The following is a 19333-nucleotide window of genomic DNA, read 5'->3' on the forward strand; positions in this document are numbered from 1 at the left end:
AAAGGAGCAGATCTACTCTCAAATTTGTGGCATAGTCAGCATGATCTAAGATACGAAAATATGATTTTAAAGCAAATAAGCAGATCAAAATGAAATTAAAATAATAAAATATGAATAAATAAATAAATAAATAATGATACCAAATCGGGCCGGATGGCTTGGGACTCTCGAGCCTTTTGGGGCTCGCCCGTATCAAAACCGGTCCTCTTTTGTCTCTATGAGTCGGATATCCACCAGAAAGTCTCTGGTTGAAGAAGGGTGGTTGTGCCCTAAGGGTAGATCGAGGGTGGTTGTGCCCTAGGTCTAGGTTTTCTCAGACTTAACTTTTCCTGAAGCAGTTTTTAAGGTTTTCTCTTCTCTCGTGTAACTCTCTCTAGGATTTTTCTCTCTGATCTCTATCTGTTATCTTCCCTAGGGTCCTGGTCTCTCAGATTTTTTATCTCTAACTGCTCTCTCCTAGGGTTTGGTCTCCCTCTTTTTTCCAAATGACCACGAAAAGAGGTTTATAGGGGTCAAAATTTACTGGGGAGGATATACTCACATAACCTACCCGTACTTATCCAAAAAAATGGGTTTACTAAGTTAAGTGAGATCCTAAGGATTCAAAAAACCACAGAATTTGACAGATTTAAAATTGGGTGTCTACAGTTGCCCCTCTTTGGCACTCCTTGTCCTTTAAGGGACAGGCGAGTGGCAAAGAAGTAGACACTCTAACGTTCCCTATCCTTCGAGGGGCAGGTGAATGTCAAAGATTTCTTCCTGAAGTCACATGGTCAAAAGGCACACCAACTATCCCTCCAAGTCATTGCACTCATCGAGCTCACCCACCTAAGGCATTTTTCCTCCCAACATGAGATATCGATGAGTTACACAAGCTTGAAACTCGAGTTGGATTTTCTGGCCATGTCACTTAACTTCAGGGGTTTTGCAGTTCGAAATTTTTTAACCCTGGCATCTTCTTTGATTTCCTTAGGGTTTCCTAAGGCTGTCTCTAGGAAAGGCTTTCTACATGAAGAGACTTGTTTGGTCGAATCCGAAGTGAGAGACAAGGCAGCAATGCTGCAATCGCGGAAAACGTAATACTCATCATGTACAGGTGTCTAAGCGCCTAAGTTTTAAAAGACGTTTTAGAAATTTTGAAGATAGGGGGAGATTTGAAATAGAACCTGGAGCAGGGACAGGTTACGATTTTAACAAAGAAATTAAAGTATTTGAAAACGCAAGACATATAGTGAAAATTTTTAAAAGGGACAGATATTTCGAAACACAAGGTTGGTTAACAGTTTAAACTCCTGCAACCATAGAGCCCTCTAAGCAGTTTAACGTCATACAACGATGGACGGTGTAGTCAGCAGTTATACTCATACGACCGTGAATTTATTATTATTATTATTATTATTATTATTATATTTATATATATATATATATATATATATATATATATATATATATATATATATATATATATATATATATATATATATTTTTTTTTATTTTTTTTTTTTTTTTTTTTTTACTTGCTGCCTTCATCAAGGGGTGGTTTTAATATAGGTCTTACAGTTTAACCACTTGTGGCCCCTTTGGTGGACCCTATGTGAGCATATCGGGTCCTTGCTTGAATTTTCGGGACAAGGAATCATCAAGTATTTCTTTATCTTTCAACATCAGCTCTTGTGTTGCAATTCAATGAGAGTTCTTTATAGTTTCGAGCGAAACAGAATCTTGAAAATACATAATACTGCCCTTGGGTGTTCACAATCTTTTTGGATTTTCTATTTCGTTCCTCTACCACTCACCTTTTGAAGTTTCAGACTATCTAGGTCCTTAACAATGTTTCGTCAGGCTAATGCTTACTGATTTTTCTTTTAACACCACTTTGAATCAGGGGAGGAAAAGAAGATGTTTAGAAAGAAAAGACTTTGAAGATTAGAAGGAAGGAGATAACTTCTTCTTTTTTCGTCGCCCCGGGGTCCCTTTCGGGTGTTCAGCCCAGTAACCTTTTTTCCGACGTTTGAGGTTCCTTTCGAATTTTCAGCCCAGCGGATTTTTTTATGTTTTATTTTTTTCATCGCTCCGAGGTCCCTTTCAGGTTTTCAGCCCAGTAGTCTTTTTTCCAACGCTTGGGGTTCCTTTCAAATTTTCAACCCAGCGGAATTTTTTTTTTTTTGTATTTTTGAAGAAGAGAACAATGACAAAAGAAGAGGACGAGGAGGAGGAGGAGGAGGAAGAAGAAGAGTCAAAGGTACCCCTTCTCTTTTCTTATTTTTAGCAATTTTCCTTAAGATCATGTAAGAATTTGATCATCTTTCCCACCTCCACGTGGCAGTGATTTTTTAATATCGGTCTTCCTCTAATTTCCCTTGACCTAGGTTGGCATCCAAAATCTCTTTGACAATGGTTGTTGAATTTCCGTTGAACTTTTCCTTTAAACTGCTCCACTTGAACCTTGATTTGGGGACTAAAAATCACTCTCAATTTCTAAATCCCTTAGCCTTTTGTATAGACGGATAAGCTCATCAGGGTATTCCCATTAATGGAGTACTCCATGTTACACATTAGGCGTTAACGCCTTTTGATGTGTGAGGCATGAATACCTCATTTGGTTATTTGCAAGGGGTGAGTGATCACCCAACTCCTTTTTGGTAATCTTTTTCATTACAAATTTCGAATTGCTTTTCAGAGATTAACACCATGGTAGGCTCCATCTCAGTGCTCGAGCTTAGGTGAGACTCTCGCACAAGATGAGTGGTTGAGTTGATACTAGATGGCCTTACGACATGTTGGGAGTCAACGAACAAGAGTTCTATCTCATTAGTTGACCACATTGTATCCTCTTCATGAGAGAAATTTGCCCCTAATAAATATTTTGATGGGGTTGCCCCTGCAGGGCTTTTCGTTTCATTGGAAGTTATTCTTCACATGATGAATTCTCTTGATATGGTGGTGCTCTGGCTATTGGAGTTGTGCTCATGTCGTTAATGACCTTTAGAGAGCCTGCCTCTTGAGGAGGTAACATGGTCGGATTTTCAATATCCAAATCTTGATCCTAGATTATCTTGATCCTAGATTGGCAGATCATTCAAGAAATCTTGTGAAGGTGGCTCAGGTGAGCCTCTTAGAATTTCTAAAAGTTCGAGCTCTATCAACTTTAGTGAAGATGGCAAATCTTTGGGAATAGTCAAATTTGGGCTCTTTGCTCTTCCATCATCTATAACTGGGTTCACCTTGAGAGGTGACTCGGTTAAATCTCTTAAGCTTGGCTCCTCATCCCCATGTAGGTGGGTTGGCGAGGAAGTCTGGTGAAGGTGGCCCAAGTGGGCCCCTTAGAATTTCCAAAGGTTCATATTCTTTTGATATTTGAGGTACTGGCCCCTTGTTTGGAAGCGAAATGGGAGACTTTGGGGTGTTGATCCCTTGTTTGGAAGATGATCCCTTCTCGTTGATCTGGATCACATCAATTTTTGAAACGTCGTCCATATCATATTGATCCCACTTAAGTGGCTCGTCAAGGTTTTGAGGTGAAGAGCTTCATTTTAGCACTTGCTCATTTGCCCCCTCACGAGTTACTATCCCAAAATTAAGGTTTTTCTTGTCATCATGTGCTTGGGAATCCATAGCTTCAAAACATTGGTTGAGCTTATGCACGAGTTCATATTGCTCTTGTGAGTTTGATTCGTTGTCACACACATATAAACCATTTATTGTATTAACTTGAAAGTACGGGATGAAAGGTTCATATGCCCTAGTGTGACTCATGATAATGGAGATTTCTTGTGCCATTTTTTGGAGTGTATCTTGGAGTGGAATCTCATATGCAATACCCCTTTCTTCTCCCCCTTCTTCGGTTATGGGCTTGGAGCTAAGGTCATCCTCACTGCTTTGATCTTGATTATCCTTAGTCATTAACTCATGAGTGAGGTTATGCTCGTTTTGTTCTTCATCTACTTGACTTTCCAATTGATTTTTCTTGTACTCCAAGGCCTTTGTGGATGTTCTTCGGGTTTGGGCACAGCTTGTGATTCTTCTGAGTTAATCAAGTTGACATCAGTATTCTTTGTCGGGACATCTAGAGTTTATGATTCTTCTTTGTTGTCAATATCTTCCTTTATGACACTTATCATGCCGTTATCTATGAGATCTTGAACTCTATGTCTGAAAGCTCGACATTCTTCAGTGCTATGGGCATAGTTTTGATGTCAATCGCACCATCGAGATGTATCGCCTCTATGGAAAGGAGGAATCTTGGCTGCTGTCGGTTATTTTGTGAGCCTTGCCATTGGTTATAGACTCATCAATGGGAGTGAATTCCCTTGGTGTGGAAGTTTGCATTCTCCATGTGGTAGAATGAATTTTGGTCTTTTCTTGTGAATGGTTTGCAGAATGGTTGCTTTTCTTGATCATGTTTACCTCTCCTTCTTGATAAGGTTTTTCAACTGCGACTTTATCTTCCTTGGCTCTCTCATATCGCGACACTCTTTCAAGAATAACATCAAATGAGTAAGAGACTGTCCCCGTACTGAAGAACGTGACATATTCTAGAGTCATGTTCTGTAATACCAAGCTTACCCTCGCAGCTTCAAGGAGTGGAGTTTCAATTACTCGTATAGCAGCCTCTCTGAATCTGGTTATAAACAAAGAAGGAGATATGCTCGATTTCTGTTTGATGGAAGTTAACTCACCAAGGGTGATGGGTCTTAACCTTCCTCCACTATAGCGGGAGGAAAATTGCTTGAACATTTCGTCAGGAGTTGCTCTAGGGTTATTGTTCATGAATCTTTGATGTCACATCAAGGGTTCTTCTGATAAGCTATGCGAGAACATGGTCTTAAGTTGGTTGGGTCAGTCTAGCAGTGTGTCGACCATCAATAAGTAGGCGTTGATGTGTGCCTCAGGATCCCCTTTTACTGAAAATCGGTTTCTGAACTGTAGCATCACAAACCCCACTGGTAGATCTTCTAGGTGTTCTAGAACTTCTTGTACATAAGCTTTAGGAGTTGAGAAATCCCATATTCTCATTTTCTCTAAAGAGTCTTGGAGGTGTTTTATACGAGCGAATTGAATCGTCGCTGAAGCAGTAAGCTGGCTCGGTTGTATGGTTTGTTTAAACCTGATTTTGTGGTATGTGACTCGTATGAACAGGCTGTTGGGCTTATGTAGCGGGTTGCCCCAAGGACTGAGCCTGAGGAATGTATTGAACTTGATGTGTCGGTTGTCGGCTTATAGATTCACCCGAGTTGAATTGGGTCAGAGTATACCCATTACTCAGAGGTTGCACAACTTGGCTATGCAAGGAGGCCTGCAGAATATAATCACTACTTAACTGGGATGGACGATTCAAGTTGTTATAACGACTAAACCTCTGACCTTGGGTGGCTAGGTCTACCTGACCCTGACCTTGATTGGATGATCTATTCCTAGGGTTAGGTTACTCTCTTGCCCCAGCACTATACTGAAAGAGTGAAGGAATGTCATAACTACTACCCGAGAGAGTCTGCCCTCTAGGTAGTCTTGGGCTCGAGTGATGATTAGAACTAGACCCCAGGCCCATAGTGGGTTGGATTGGCAGGCAAACAACCCTAGGATTATCCTGATTTGAACCAAAATGTTGGGCTTGGCCTATGGGTTGAGCTTGTGACCTTACATTCCTAGATTGAATGTGTTGGATGGTGTATCCTCTATTGAGGAGGTCTTGAAAGTAAGTATGAGTTAGGTCAAAACCCTAATCTTTACTGGTGATGGGTTGCTTGGATAGACTTTTCCTAGTTGTATGTGAACCCACTTGCCCACTAACTAGCTGATTGGCAAGACTGGAATGTTGGGCTGCTAATTGACCATCGGGGTTCACACGACTGAGTGTAGCTGACTCAGAGATTTGGGCCGAGATCTTATTCTTGTTGTGCCAACTGGATTTGAGGTTAACCCCTATGTCTTGGAGGATTGCCCTCGGCCTAACCCCTTGACTGATCAAGGTGTTATGAACCTTATCAACCTGTTGGCTCGTGACTTCTAAATGGTGGCCTTGAAGGTGGCTTGGACGATTAGGTTTGGTTCCATGTGGGTCGAGAGTTGGCTCACCGATTGAGTGTTATGAATGATTTGTGATGAAGCATTGCAGCGATGTCTCTCGAACTAACTAGGTTCTCTTGATCTAGACTGAGTTGAGGTCATAGGGTTGGACCTTGCTCTGCTATGATCCTGGGTCATGATTCCTAGACTCGATGAGATCTAGACTCGACGCCTCGGGGATACTTAGTTTGACTCTAGGGGAAAAACCCTAACTAAGACCTAAGCTAGAACCTAGACTGAATGAAATCTACTAGACTCGGTGGGTTTCGGTTTGGACCCTGAACTAGGGTAAGCCTAGTCTAGCTCTAGAAGAAATTCTAAGCTAAGACCTATGCTAAGATCTAGATTGAGATCTAAACTAGATCTGACCAAGAGTGGATCTAAGTTCGAACCTGGATGTGAGCCTAGTTCAGACCTGAACTGAACTGGGTGCAAGCCTGGGCTTGGACCATGAGAGTTCTGAAGATCAGACCGGGCGTGGACCTGAACTAGATCAAGGTTTATTTAGGCACGAGCCCCTAGCTCGAACCAAAAGGGTCCCTAAGTTCGAACCTGGGTATGGACTTGATTCGGATCTGGGCTACGCTAAGTATAAGCCTAAACTTAGACCTAGAGAGTTTTGATGATTAGACCAGGTATGGACCCGGACTAGATCAAAGATGAACTAGAAACATACCCTCGGCTCGAATCGAGAGGGGCCTAAGTTCAAACCAAGGCGAAACCTGATTCGGACCTAAGCTAAGCTGAGTACAAGCCTGAACTTGGACCCAGAGGGTTCAGCTCGGACTAAAAGCGAGCTCCGTCTACGATCTATAACCACAAAAATAAATAAGCACAACACACGAAAACTTTTGACCTAGATTATAGGTAGACTTGGCTTGAGAGTGGGTTCCTAACTATTGAAATGAGGCTAGGCCGAAATAAGTCCCCACATAAGCTCTGGCCTCCTGTTATAAGATGTGCACCAGGTCCTACTATGCACGGAATTGCTTTGAAGCAAAGGATTACAGAAGGGCGCTCACAGTTAAAGTTACATGAATCCCAACCGCCTCAATAGAAACCTAATAGATCATCATTAAACTTTGCATAGATCTATAGAAAAATCAAGTCCCACACCCATGTGATAACTTTTCTAGAAATTCATATCAACTTTAATAGTGATCTTTTAGGGTCCTACACACATGAATGAGGGAAGATCCTATAAGATCATTATTCATCGAAAGGTTTAAAATACATATCACTATTTTAATTTTAATTTTTTTCTATAAATCTAATTAATATGAAATTTTGAGTGTATATACCTAACACACCATATAAAAATATAAAAAAAGTATTTTCAATAATTTAAAATGACCAAATTAGCCCTACCATTTTTCAAGGGTATTTCGATCATTTTATATTTTAGAAAATAATTTTTATATATTTTTTAATTATGCACTCTATTTTTTAGTACATACATCTAAAATTTCATTATGATTTGCTTCGTAAAAAAAATATTCAAATTCATATAATAATATGCACACACTGATGTGTATATAAAGCCTAGGCTCTAAATAATCAAATTAGAACCTACCTTCAAATAGTGTCAAAAAATATGGTTTTAATATTGAAAATCTTCGTAAAAGCCTTAAAATATATTTTCTCTCTTTATTTAATATAAAGTTTAAAGCTTAAAAACTAGTGTAAATGGACAAATCTATGAAAACTTCAAAAATTTTGAAAATTGACGATCCAAAAATGGGTTACAAAATACACTATTTTCAAAACATGAAATCCATTTTTTCTCATATCCATGCATCTTGATTTCAAGATGATCAATTTGAGGATTTGAGCATCAAAACAACCTCTTCTAATGAAAATTTTGAGGTAGGTTCGAATTTAATTGTTTAGAGCCCCGGCAGTATATAAACTTTTCCTATATATATTTACACACTGGAAAAAGGAAAAGGGAAAGAGAGAGAGAGAAAGAGAAAGAGAGATGAATTGAGAAGTTTTTAGGAATAAATGATCAAGTACACTTGTGCTTTCCCACAACAAATTCATGGCAGCGAAAATAATGCTAGTAGAGGTTATTAAATGGGAACTTCAAATACAAGTGTCATTATTCAATCCGTATAATGTTGCTATTTCTGAGCTTCAACCTGCAAATATCCTCAAAGAAATCATCTGCACACTCGTGACAATTCTTCATCTGTGAAACCCTGATCACCATTCTTCTCAGTCTCTTGCTGTACTTAACCAATGACTCCAAAGTTGTCAGCTTTTGTTCTGCATTTAAGGGTGACCTAACTGTGACCAAAACTTGCTCCAGGCTTGGAATCATGAATTTCGAGTTAATCTGGAAAAAACACATCTTCAAATCAACATTCATTTTAGAAAATTTGAGTTTTTTGGGGAGGATAGTTTGGATTCAACTTACTCTTTTTAGGCTATTCTTTTGGCAAAGAGCAGCAAACATGGCTCCATGGCATTCAAAGTTGCAGAGTTTAGGATGCTTGCTGAAGAATTCAACAAAATCTATCTCAGGAAATGGTTGGAGTGTTTCTGAATCCCCACTAAATTCGATCTTCATAACCAAGTGTTTAACTTCAGTTGCAGATTGCAAAATAGATGTAACTGCATCCCAGCCCCATTGCACTCCTCTGATTGATAAATATTCTAAAGCTTCTAGCTTTCCAAAGTTCACTTTTGCCACTTTACCTGTGACACAGAGATAGAAAATAAGAAACATAAACCTAGAGAGAGAGACTGAACTGGAATGCAATGAACATATACAATTATTGGGTACACTCAATTGGGTTGTTCCTTTCAACTGGAATTCTGAGACAAGGCCTAATATTACCAATTTTTGCTCCAGATTCAATATTATCTTTCAAACTCAATTTGATTGAATCTCATGATTTATATAGATTATCACTCTCTAAAATAACTGTATTTCTCTCATCATGAAGAGGAAATATATTTGAATCATAGGCCTCTAGTTGGACAATAAGGAATTTCACAAAAGCAATAATTAAACCAACTTACCTGCATTATTTGCAATTGAAAGATATTTCAGAGAAGAATTCTGATTGACACGAATCCAGCAAGCCCCCTGAACCTCAAGCAGCCGAAGCTTTGGAGTGTCTAGAGAGAGAAAGCTATCACCGAGGCCATAGAAATCCAATCTAAACTCTTCTAACTTCTGCAAATCTATGGAAACAACCTTCGTACCATCACATCCAAGCAAGGATAAATGGGTCAAATTGGGACAAGCCCTAAGCGCCTCAGCCAAAGCATTATCCCTCAACCTTACTCCAATCATTTCTAGAGTGTGAAGGTTCTTGAACATGAACCACTTTGGAGAATGAACAAGAAGAACACCCCAAAGTTTCAGAGTCTCCAATCGAGTAGCACATCCTATACAATCAAGCTTTGTTCGGTTCTCATTCATGGGTTTCTTCTCATTTAAACTATCAAGGCGAAGCTCCAGGTGCTTCAGAGATTGGTGTACCCTTGATAACCAGGAAGACAGGCTCGAGACAGAAAATGGGCAGTAAACAACCAATCTCTCCAAAGAAGTGGTGGAAGTGATCATTTGAGTGAGAATGGAATCAGCAGAGTTGGTCCTTTCATCAAAGGAGTTCCGAGGGAAATAGAGGCTTCGAATGTAAGGCATGGCTTCTTTCCATCGATTGGAAACACAGGAGCAGGATGCTACATCCTTAGCATGGCTTATGAATGAGAGGATATACTGGAGTATTGCATCAGGAAGGTCATCCATTTCCATTTCCTCTGTCTCTGATCCCTTTTCAGTTACTTCTTCAATTTTCTTTTGTTTTCTTGAGTGTCTCATAAAGCTCTGCTTTTAAATTTGTTTTGCATATGAACTTAACCTGCTTCAAAACAGTTTTTAAGATTAATCAACAAGTACCCCAAATCAGCAAACAGAAGTATAAATGTTATTTAAAGAACCAAATAATCAAGGGGGGAAAAAGGAACAGTAAGAAGTTAAAAACACAAGCATAAATGTCTTTGAAGAGAAGGCAATAAGTCAGTACCGAAAGAGAAAGAAGTGTAAAATCAAAACTTGAACATTATAGAAACAAGGCATTAACAGTCAATTTATTGCCCAAACGAAATATTGAGAGACCCAGTCTCAGGAAAATCACACACACACAGAGAAAGGGAGAGCAAATCAAAAAATGGAATAAAGAAAGAAAATATCGAATAAAAAGAGATTCAAAATTGAATGATAGTCAGATTCAGCGGGGGATTATTAGTCCGCCAAGATGAAATAACCATAAGAAAAAGATACATCAAAAGAGATAATGTTACTGAAGCAAAACTAAAGTTCAGATGATTGGGAATCCGCATCGACCAATGTATGATATTTTGATCTAAATCCTTTTAGCGATGCGCAAACAAAGAATAAACGCTAGAGAGAGCGCTACACTTAGCCTAAAGGAAGAAAATACAGAAAATCAAAAGAGAAAAAAGGGGAAAGACTGTAACAGTGACAAACCTGAAAAGGGTCGGATTATCCAACCAGAGAGTTCACAAAAAAGCCCATTTCTCTCTTCAATCGACAGACACAACCCATCTACTCTTTCATAAAAAACACAAGATTTATGATCACTAGTAGGTCTATGGAGTTCTTAAGTAGAGCTTTTCATGAAAGAGAAAACATTTAGAGAATGAGCTCCTTCTATATAATGAATCAGGAGAGAACAGAAGAGAGAGAAAGAGAGAGAGAGTCGTTGTGGAGAAGGTGGAGAAGGGGCATTATAATATGGAGGCAAGCATTCTTTTATTATACAAGATTGCAGGATCGTATATACGAGAGATGAGAGAGAGAGCGTAGGGCTTTGTAATTTCAAATTTCAAAACGTGAAACTTAGAGAGAGAGAGAAGGGTTAGGCGGACCGCGCAGTTCAAACTTTCGAAATTTTCGACCGTTTGCCGGGCGCCCACGGGGTGAAAAAAATACCAACGGTTTGAAACTTCGAATTTCAGTGCCTTGGGGAAAGAGCGCGAAAAGACTAAAATGCCTTTCTCGATATTTTTTCAACCTTTGTAGAGAAAACGCCGACCGCAAAAATTTGTCCTATCTTGCAAACTTATTAGTCATGCATTTGTGAAAGTCTCTTTTTTTACCCTCTAATTAAAGTTTTTTCTAAAGGAAAAAGTTTATACGAGGATGCTACCTTACAATGCATAACTACGGATGCCCCTCCAAAATCCATCGGCAAAGGTAGTTTTAATGTTAAAAACATTTTGGTTGATCATCTCGGCATCGATACGTATGACCATAAAAAATAAAAAGATTTTAAGTCTCATAAATAGTGATTTTACAACATATTATCTATACCGTCTATTTTCAAGATTTTCATATGTTTATAGATCTACTTGATTTTAACCATTTTTTAAATTTAAAATTTTATAATTAGATATAAAAATAGATTTTGAGATAATCCTAATAAAATTTTACATCAAAATTATATACCATGATAAAATTTGAAGGTGCACCTTACCTCTACAGCTACGGGTGCAAGCAGTAGTTCAATTTCATTTTTTCCTCTATATATCTAATTGAGCTGAAATTTTGGTTGTCCATAAGTTCTCACTATATTGAACTCTCATAAAAACTACAAAAATAATAATTTTACAAGTAACTACCTCCAAAACTTGTACAGGATACTTTAGAAAAATTATTTTCAAATTATTTTTTATAATTTTATATATACATAATATTAAAAAGTATGGACATACAAAATTTAAGCTCAATATGATAAATAAAAAACGATAAAATTGAAATAATAGTTGTTCAATAAAATATTGAAGACATTTTTTAATTTAAAAAATGTAGACTATATTTGTGTAAATTTTCCCTTTCTATCTTTTTAGTGGAGTGTTCTTTGTAGTATATACATAAGGAGACGGTTACGAAGAGTAGCAAGGAGTAGTTGACTGCACAAAGACAGGTTTCATTTTTTGCAGATAGTTGGGTATTAAAAAGTAGTTGGGTATTAAAAAGTAGTGTCCAGAGAGAGTGTCCCGTTGGAAAGCTTTGAGTGTAGATTGGAAAAACGTACTTTAATGAAGTAAAATTAGGAGAGAGAGAGAGAGAGAGTTCCCTTAGAAAGGGGAGTTTAATGGGAAAATTAGGAGAGAAAAAGTTTGTGTTTTGTGAATGGTATATGAGAGGGTGCAAATGAGTTTTGTCACAAGAAAAACAAAAGGGGAAAATTGATGATACCCTCAAAGTAGCGCTTTCCACACAACTTCTCTAAACGATTCTTTTTTCTGCAATTTTTATCCTAAACAATACTTTTTTGACAAATACCATCTAAGTAAAAAAAGTTAAAGTTATTTAGAACAAAAAGCCTTTGTCCATACAAGCTTGCGTCACATTCTCATAGGATGCGCAACCAAACATTAATAGTCGGACCGCAGTTAAAAAAAGTACTGGACCGATACAATAAACCCAGATGCCGGACCACGGTCCCTCAATCCATTCCAGTATGTTGAGTGCCAGATCGAGGTAAAAAAATGTCGGACCAAGTAAAACAACTGTCGAACCCCATTAAAAAATTGTCGAACCGCTTTTCTTTTCGCCTAACCGACAGCCTAAATAGAGTGACAATTGCCGAACCAAAAGTTGGACGTATCGGACCGCTTGCAGCTAGTGCAAGACTGCCTTGCCTGTTGCCAGACCAAGACTACAGTGTGAAAAGGGAGACTACAGTGTGAAAAGGGGTAAAGACTAATAGAGGGTGTTGTGGTCATCATTTTATTTTATTTTATCTTTAATTTGGGGCTATTTGCTAGAAAAGTTATATTCGGCTCTTTTTTTATTTTACCCAAATACCTCTTTTTGCCGCATTTTCCACTTTCTCTCTTTAATATGTGCCACACCAACACAACTTGTACAGAGCTAACCCAACACATTTTTTTTTGTTTGTGCCGGACGGTTTTATATTTAATTTGTCTCGGCTCCACACATTTTTTTTACGAAACTGGCTCTATACTCAACTTATTTCAGCCCGGCACATTGCCAAACTGACACATGTTGGGCATTATGTTTTTGGAAAACTAGGTTAAAAAGGGGTTATTTAAGTTCAAAAAAACTTAACTTTTTTACTTAGGGTAGTTTCAAATAAAAAAAATGTTAAAAGGGCTTATTTTAGTTCAAAAAAACTTGAACTTTTTTACTTAGGAGTAGTTTAAAAAAAAAAAAATACTGATCGTTTTTTCAGCTTGCTATAAAAAAATGTTGGGGTAGCATATACTTAGAAAGTACAAATTAGAAGTATGAATAACTTTCCAAAAAAACAAAAAAAGAGGGTGCAAATTGTTGATAATAGATAATGACACCCGAAAGCCATGTTTCAACGGTTGGTGCCAAAGTTTATATGGAAAGTTTTAAATGTAATTTTGAGACACATGGTAAAAGCCCATGTTTTATCTTTGGTCATCAAAACCATTAAGAGTCCTAGATTCACTTCACTTCACCCTAGGCTTTCATGCTCAAATTTAAGACGGAACACATTCGCAAATGCCATACCTGTCCAACGAAAAATATTGCATAGACCACTTTTGCATGGTGTACCATTTCTATATGATGTGTGGTACACCGGGGCCATCCACCGTCCATTCCTAATGATGATAGTGGATGCACCGGGTAATGCCCATCTTTGACAATTATGGACAATGTCCTCCATCATTGGGAAAGGATGCCAGAAATCCGAGTGGTATTTATATTATACAAAGTTGCAATCTTATCCTAAGGCTGTAGTATCTATTTATTTTGACGACACTATCTTAAAAGATATACTAATTTTTTTGTATCGACTTGAAAGATATGTTCGACCTGCACCGCCCAATTAAAATAGACGGTATATGGGTATTAGTGTCTTTGTGTTTGTTTGTATGTAAGGGTGTTTCTTTCAACCGGTGTTCTAGAACTTACGTGATTCCTAATCTAGATCATTGATTCGGACAGGGAATTGGCCCGGATTGCACTGGTTGTATAATGATATCGGTCTTAGCCCAGTTAAATATCTTCAGTTCATCTTTTTTTTTTTAAGCTTATCTAATATTTTTTTAAATCCTCATAAATCATTATGTTAATTTTTATTTTATCTTTGCATTTTTAATATTTTCTAGACCATTGATTTGGACTAATACATAACACTGATCCAATGATCCTATACAGATATACAAGGTGAATAATCCACTAGGTTTGAAACATTGCTCTCGACCGTTAAAAGAGAGTCAACTGGAGTTTTGAGTTCAACCTCTCAATGTTGCTTTGGCGGAGGGATGTTCATCTCTAATCTCTTTTATTTGGGAGGTGACCGAGCGGTCGGAACCCATGATATATACTATTAGGGTGGGCAATGGATTCGACCCGGGATCCAAGGGGTAAACCCAGTTTGAGGTTGAGTATGGGTCCAAAAATTGGCCTCGGAGGGTCAAGTCTGGGTCCAATTCTTGGGTCCGAACACTATTCGGGTCCGGGTCTAGGTCTAGGTCCTGTAATATTTTTGGGTCCCAATATATAAAATATATTTAAATATAGTTAAATACATAGATATTTTATTTTTGGGTCGGATCCAGTGAATTTGGGTATGGGGCCTATATCATTTTTCCGTGCCTGAGTCTAGGTCCAAGTCCAGGTCTGGACTGACCCGACCCGACCTGTTGCCACCAATCTACACTTAGAGGTTATGGCAATTGATCGTAACACAATCTAATTCCCAACAATCCACTCGTCCGATCTCTCTCTATTGTTGACGACGGATGGTTGATGTGACTTGTAGTATACATTTTGCATATGGTAAGTACAACTGTATGCATACAATGAGTTGCGCTAGGGTGCTCAAATACCACGTTAGCCATGGTCCACGGCCAAAAAACATACACGGAATTAACAGTCAACGGCCTTATGGGCTTCACATATTCAAAATATTTGTGATTATAGGCAATCATTTATCTTTGTCTTTTTATGTCGCTTCATTATAATTGTTTTGAACCGCATGAATATATGACCAACCATTATAAACAATAAGTATCAATTAATTGGTAATGGGGGTGGGGAACGGGTGGTTAGGGTATAGATGCTTCAACATAACATCCATTCCCACTATTGACATATCAAACAAAAAAATAAACAATAATTGTCGATTAATTTAGGCTAATCAAGCAAAGGATCCGAATTTTGAAATTTTTATAATTGATTATTAAAGAAGAAAATAAAATAAGAATCAATAGAAATACAAAAAATATTTTATCAAAAATATTAAAATATTTAGAAATAATGCATTTTGTACGAACCATATTGGTGCTCCTAAAATCTACCTCCTTTGATATGGTAACATGTAGTATATAGGAAGATTGGAGAGTGTGGATTTAATTAACGTGATTCCCCACCCCACCAAGAGATAAGCATTTAGTTTTCTATGTATCCAACATTAGGTAAAATCTTTCCATCTAAGATAGCCCTATATGGTATTTCTTCAATTAACAATAGCGCAAGGTCTTTTGCATGGAAGTTTGTTCACTCTACGCACAATACTACATTACTTGGTTTATAAATGTTAATTTTAAGATTGAAAATCACCTCAAAATATTTTATGAACAACCAAAGGATCCACATCTGCTGCTCTCCAGCCTCACAGAAAACGAATGTATGATCATCATATTTTCAGTGGGATACAAAGTGATATGGGGATAAGTATCAAACCAGTAAGGATCCCATTTTCATATACTGATGTGAGCATTTTATTGAAAGCCTCCCCTATTACCGTGAAAAGGAATGGAGATCAGAGGTCGCCTCCCCTATCACGGTGAAAAGGAATGGAGATCAGGGGTCCCTTTGTCTTATACTTACTCTTTCCCTGAAGTATCCCTTACTCCTATTGACAAAGATAGAAAAAGTGAGTGGATAATAGATCTACATTGATCCACACCCTCTATTTGGACCTGAATCCCATTTGGCCTATTATGTCCGATAAGAAGTTCAATTTTGCAAATAATTGTTAGGCGCCATTCCTTCTTTATTGAATGCACACATCATTGGGCTATTGATATCAACAGCATCATCAAGCAAGTCTTATCCCAACTACTTGAGATCAGATACATGAATCATATTCCATCATTCTGCTCTATCTAGATTATAGTGAGACCATAAGTCACCATATTTTTTCTCACTACTTCTATCTATGTCCTTATGGGTCTTCCTTTTGCCTTTTTAGAGCCTTCTATCTAAGATAGTTGATATAATATCTATAATTTGTCTTCTTTTGAGGAAGCCAAACCCAAGTACTAAAGTACTCAAAATCCAATTTTTTTAAAGTGAAGTCAAGTTTCCTAATCAGATCCTAAAATTTCAAATCCAAATAATCCTTCTAATTAGAATTTTTCACTAGAAGACGTAAGGAGATAGTATGCTTCCTTGGGAGCATAGTATACTCACTATTTTGAATTTCCATGTGGGGTCGTCTTAAGTCCAATGTGGAAGTTAATACGGGTGTGGTTTCTATAAGGTTGCAACCTTAAACAATCCAATTAAGGCCCACCTCCAAATTGTATCATAACACGTAATTTAGTGAAAAAAATTATAAGGTTATCTCAAAATCTCTTTTCATATCTAATTATAAAATTTTAAACTCTAAAAATGCTTAAAATCAAGTAGATCTATAAATATATGAAAAACTTGAAAATAAACAGTCTAGATAATGTATTACAATATGCACTATTTTTGGGACTCAAAATCTTTTTTATTTTTCATATTCATACATCTCGAAGTCAAGAAGATCAATTAGAGGGTTTTTTCAACATTAAAACAACATTTTTGATGGATTTTTTGGGTGTAATTCTACATTTTAAGGTTGTAACCTTATATAAACTTTTTGGGCAGTGATTTCATGCAACAGTTGTATCATAATATAATGCAACAATCTTCAAAAAAATATTAGGGCCATTTTTTTGATCCAAATTTGAAAATATACACTCTTTTCTTTATAATGCACAATAAAAAAAATAAAAAAAATGAAACACATAGAATGCATTTTTTTAGCCCAATTAACATAGACCGTCCATTTTGATAAGATGCTTAGATCCATGCCTTAAAAGAATTTTTTCTTTTCCAATTTTTTTAGATGACTATATTATCATCAGATGAACAATATTAAAAAATAAAAAATAAAATGATTTTGAGTTTGTAAAGGTTAAGATCTTGAAATTCACCAAATGAAAGGTCTAGATTCGTTGTTTGAGGGGACTTACTTTGACCATATCTACGGTTGAAATTGAACTTTTACTTTTTTTAGATTGATTATTGAGATGAAGAGAGTGTGTGCAAAATTTTTGGATCGTACAAATTCCACAAACATGGTTTTCTAGAAGTGTGATTGCATTATAATATGATACAACCAATGTTTAAAAAAACGCCAAGTCGAACCGGACTCCCCCGGTTCGACTCGAGAATCGCCATGGACGGATTGAAACGGCGAAAAAACCGGGTATCGTCCGGTTCTAGAGAGAACTGGACGATTCTGCATAGTGACTCGCCGATTCACTGTACGGAATCGGTGAGTCCCGTAAGGAATTTTTTTTTTTTTTTTTTTTTGTTTTTTGTTTTTTTGTAATCCATGATAGATTGTTTTGTAATGCTTGATCGATTTTTTTGTAATCCATGATCGAATTGTTTTTTTTTTTTTTTTGTAATCCATGATCGAATTTTTTGTTTTTTTTTTTTGTTTTGTAACCCATGATAGAATTTTTTGTAATCCATGATCGCATTTTTTGTAATCCATGATCGAAATGTTTGTTTTTTTTCTTGTAATTCATGATTGAATTTTTTGTTTTTTGTTTTTTTTTTTGTAACCCATGATAGAATTTTTTGTAATCCATGATCGAATGTTTTGTAATCCATGATCGAAATGTTTGTTTTTTTTTTCTAATCCATGATCGAATTTTTGTTTTTTGTTTTTTTTGTAACCCATGATAGAGTTTTTTGTAATCCATGATTGAATTTTTTGTAATCCATGATCGAATTGTTTTTTTCTTTTTTTGTAATTCACAATCGAATTTTTTGTTTTTTTTTGTTTGTTTTTTTTTGTAATCCATGATTGAATTTTATGTAATCCATGATCGAATTTTATGTAATCCATGATCGAATTTTTTGTAATCCATGATTGAATTTTTTGAAAATTTGCGATTTTTTTTTTTTAATCCATGATCGAATTTTTTTTGTAATCCATGATACAATTTTTTTAAAATTTGTGATTTTTTTTTTTAAATCCATGATCAAATTTTTTTTTGTAATCCATGATAGAATTTTTTGAAAATTTGTGATTTTTTTTTTTAATCCATGATCGATTTTTTTGAAAATTTGTTAACTTTTTTTTTAATCCATATTATTCAAAGAGAAAATGAGAGAGATGATGATTCTGAGGCCACCCTATCCCAGCCATATTATTCACATATCGAGTCCCAACAGCAACAGTGTAGGGATGAGCACGACAGTGCAGGTGAGCATGAAGGATGGATAATCTTCGGGGATTTTAGATTGGGAACACAACAAAACACTAACACTCAGGGATTTGGGAATAGTCAGACGCCTGCTAATATCGATGATTCGTTTTTAGATCGAATCAATGAATTGTTAAACGAATTCAATCAATAGCACCAGCGTGACCAAGAAGAACAATAACGTCGTCTATCATTTTATTTTTAGATCATATGTTACTAATTTTATGCTTTATTGTAGTCCATGTATGTTGATATACTTATTCCATGATAATTCTATGTTTATCCTTTTCTGTGATGTAAATTAAATGCTGAATGGCAATTCATGCAGGGAAAGAACAAATCAATATTCGCATATTCATTCAAAAACATGAAAATTCTTAATGGAGTACCCTCATTTCTTATTGAATTCCTAAAAAACATTATTTATAATGAATTTTAATAATTTTTTCGGATTTTTTTTAAGCTTTATTCTGACCGATTCACTCGATTCCCGATCCGGATCGTCGATTCGCCGATCCGGATCGATTTTTTGGGAGCCCGATCCGGGTCACCGATCCGTTTTTTAAACCATTGGATACAACCATTTAGATCATATCTCAAACTTTTTCTATACATAAAACAACTCAAAATAACTTCAAACAACTCTATGATAAGGTATATCTATGTATAAAGCTTTATTTTATTGAGAAATTTACATACGGACCGGTTTTTAATACCGTTATAACGAAATGGTAAAAAAATATACCGC

At 36.6% G+C, this 19333-nt stretch overlaps 1 protein-coding gene across 2 annotated transcripts; it reads right to left on the reverse strand.

The window, feature by feature from the left end:
* Positions 1 to 8039: 8039 nt before the first annotated feature.
* On the reverse strand, positions 8040 to 11002 carry LOC18435804 (F-box/RNI-like superfamily protein). Of its 2 annotated transcripts, none has more exons than XM_006845849.4 (4): positions 10571 to 11002; positions 9094 to 9941; positions 8486 to 8766; positions 8040 to 8404 (listed from the first exon to the last, which is right to left on the reverse strand). In XM_006845849.4, the coding sequence occupies exons 2-4, from the start codon at positions 9899 to 9901 to the stop codon at positions 8168 to 8170; spliced, it is 1326 nt and encodes a 441-aa protein (XP_006845912.3). In that variant the 5' UTR covers positions 9902 to 9941; positions 10571 to 11002; the 3' UTR covers positions 8040 to 8167. The 2 variants fall into 2 exon arrangements, with proteins under 2 accessions (XP_006845912.3, XP_088720240.1); XM_088864114.1 differs by having other exon boundaries at positions 9094 to 9944; positions 10571 to 10871.
* Between the last annotated feature and the right edge of the window lie 8331 nt (positions 11003 to 19333).

The sequence above is a fragment of the Amborella trichopoda genome, chromosome 4 (assembly GCF_054954075.1).
Source record: "Amborella trichopoda isolate Santa Cruz 75 chromosome 4, AtrichopodaSantaCruz75HAP2 v2.0, whole genome shotgun sequence".
NCBI classification, from domain to species: domain Eukaryota; kingdom Viridiplantae; phylum Streptophyta; class Magnoliopsida; order Amborellales; family Amborellaceae; genus Amborella; species Amborella trichopoda.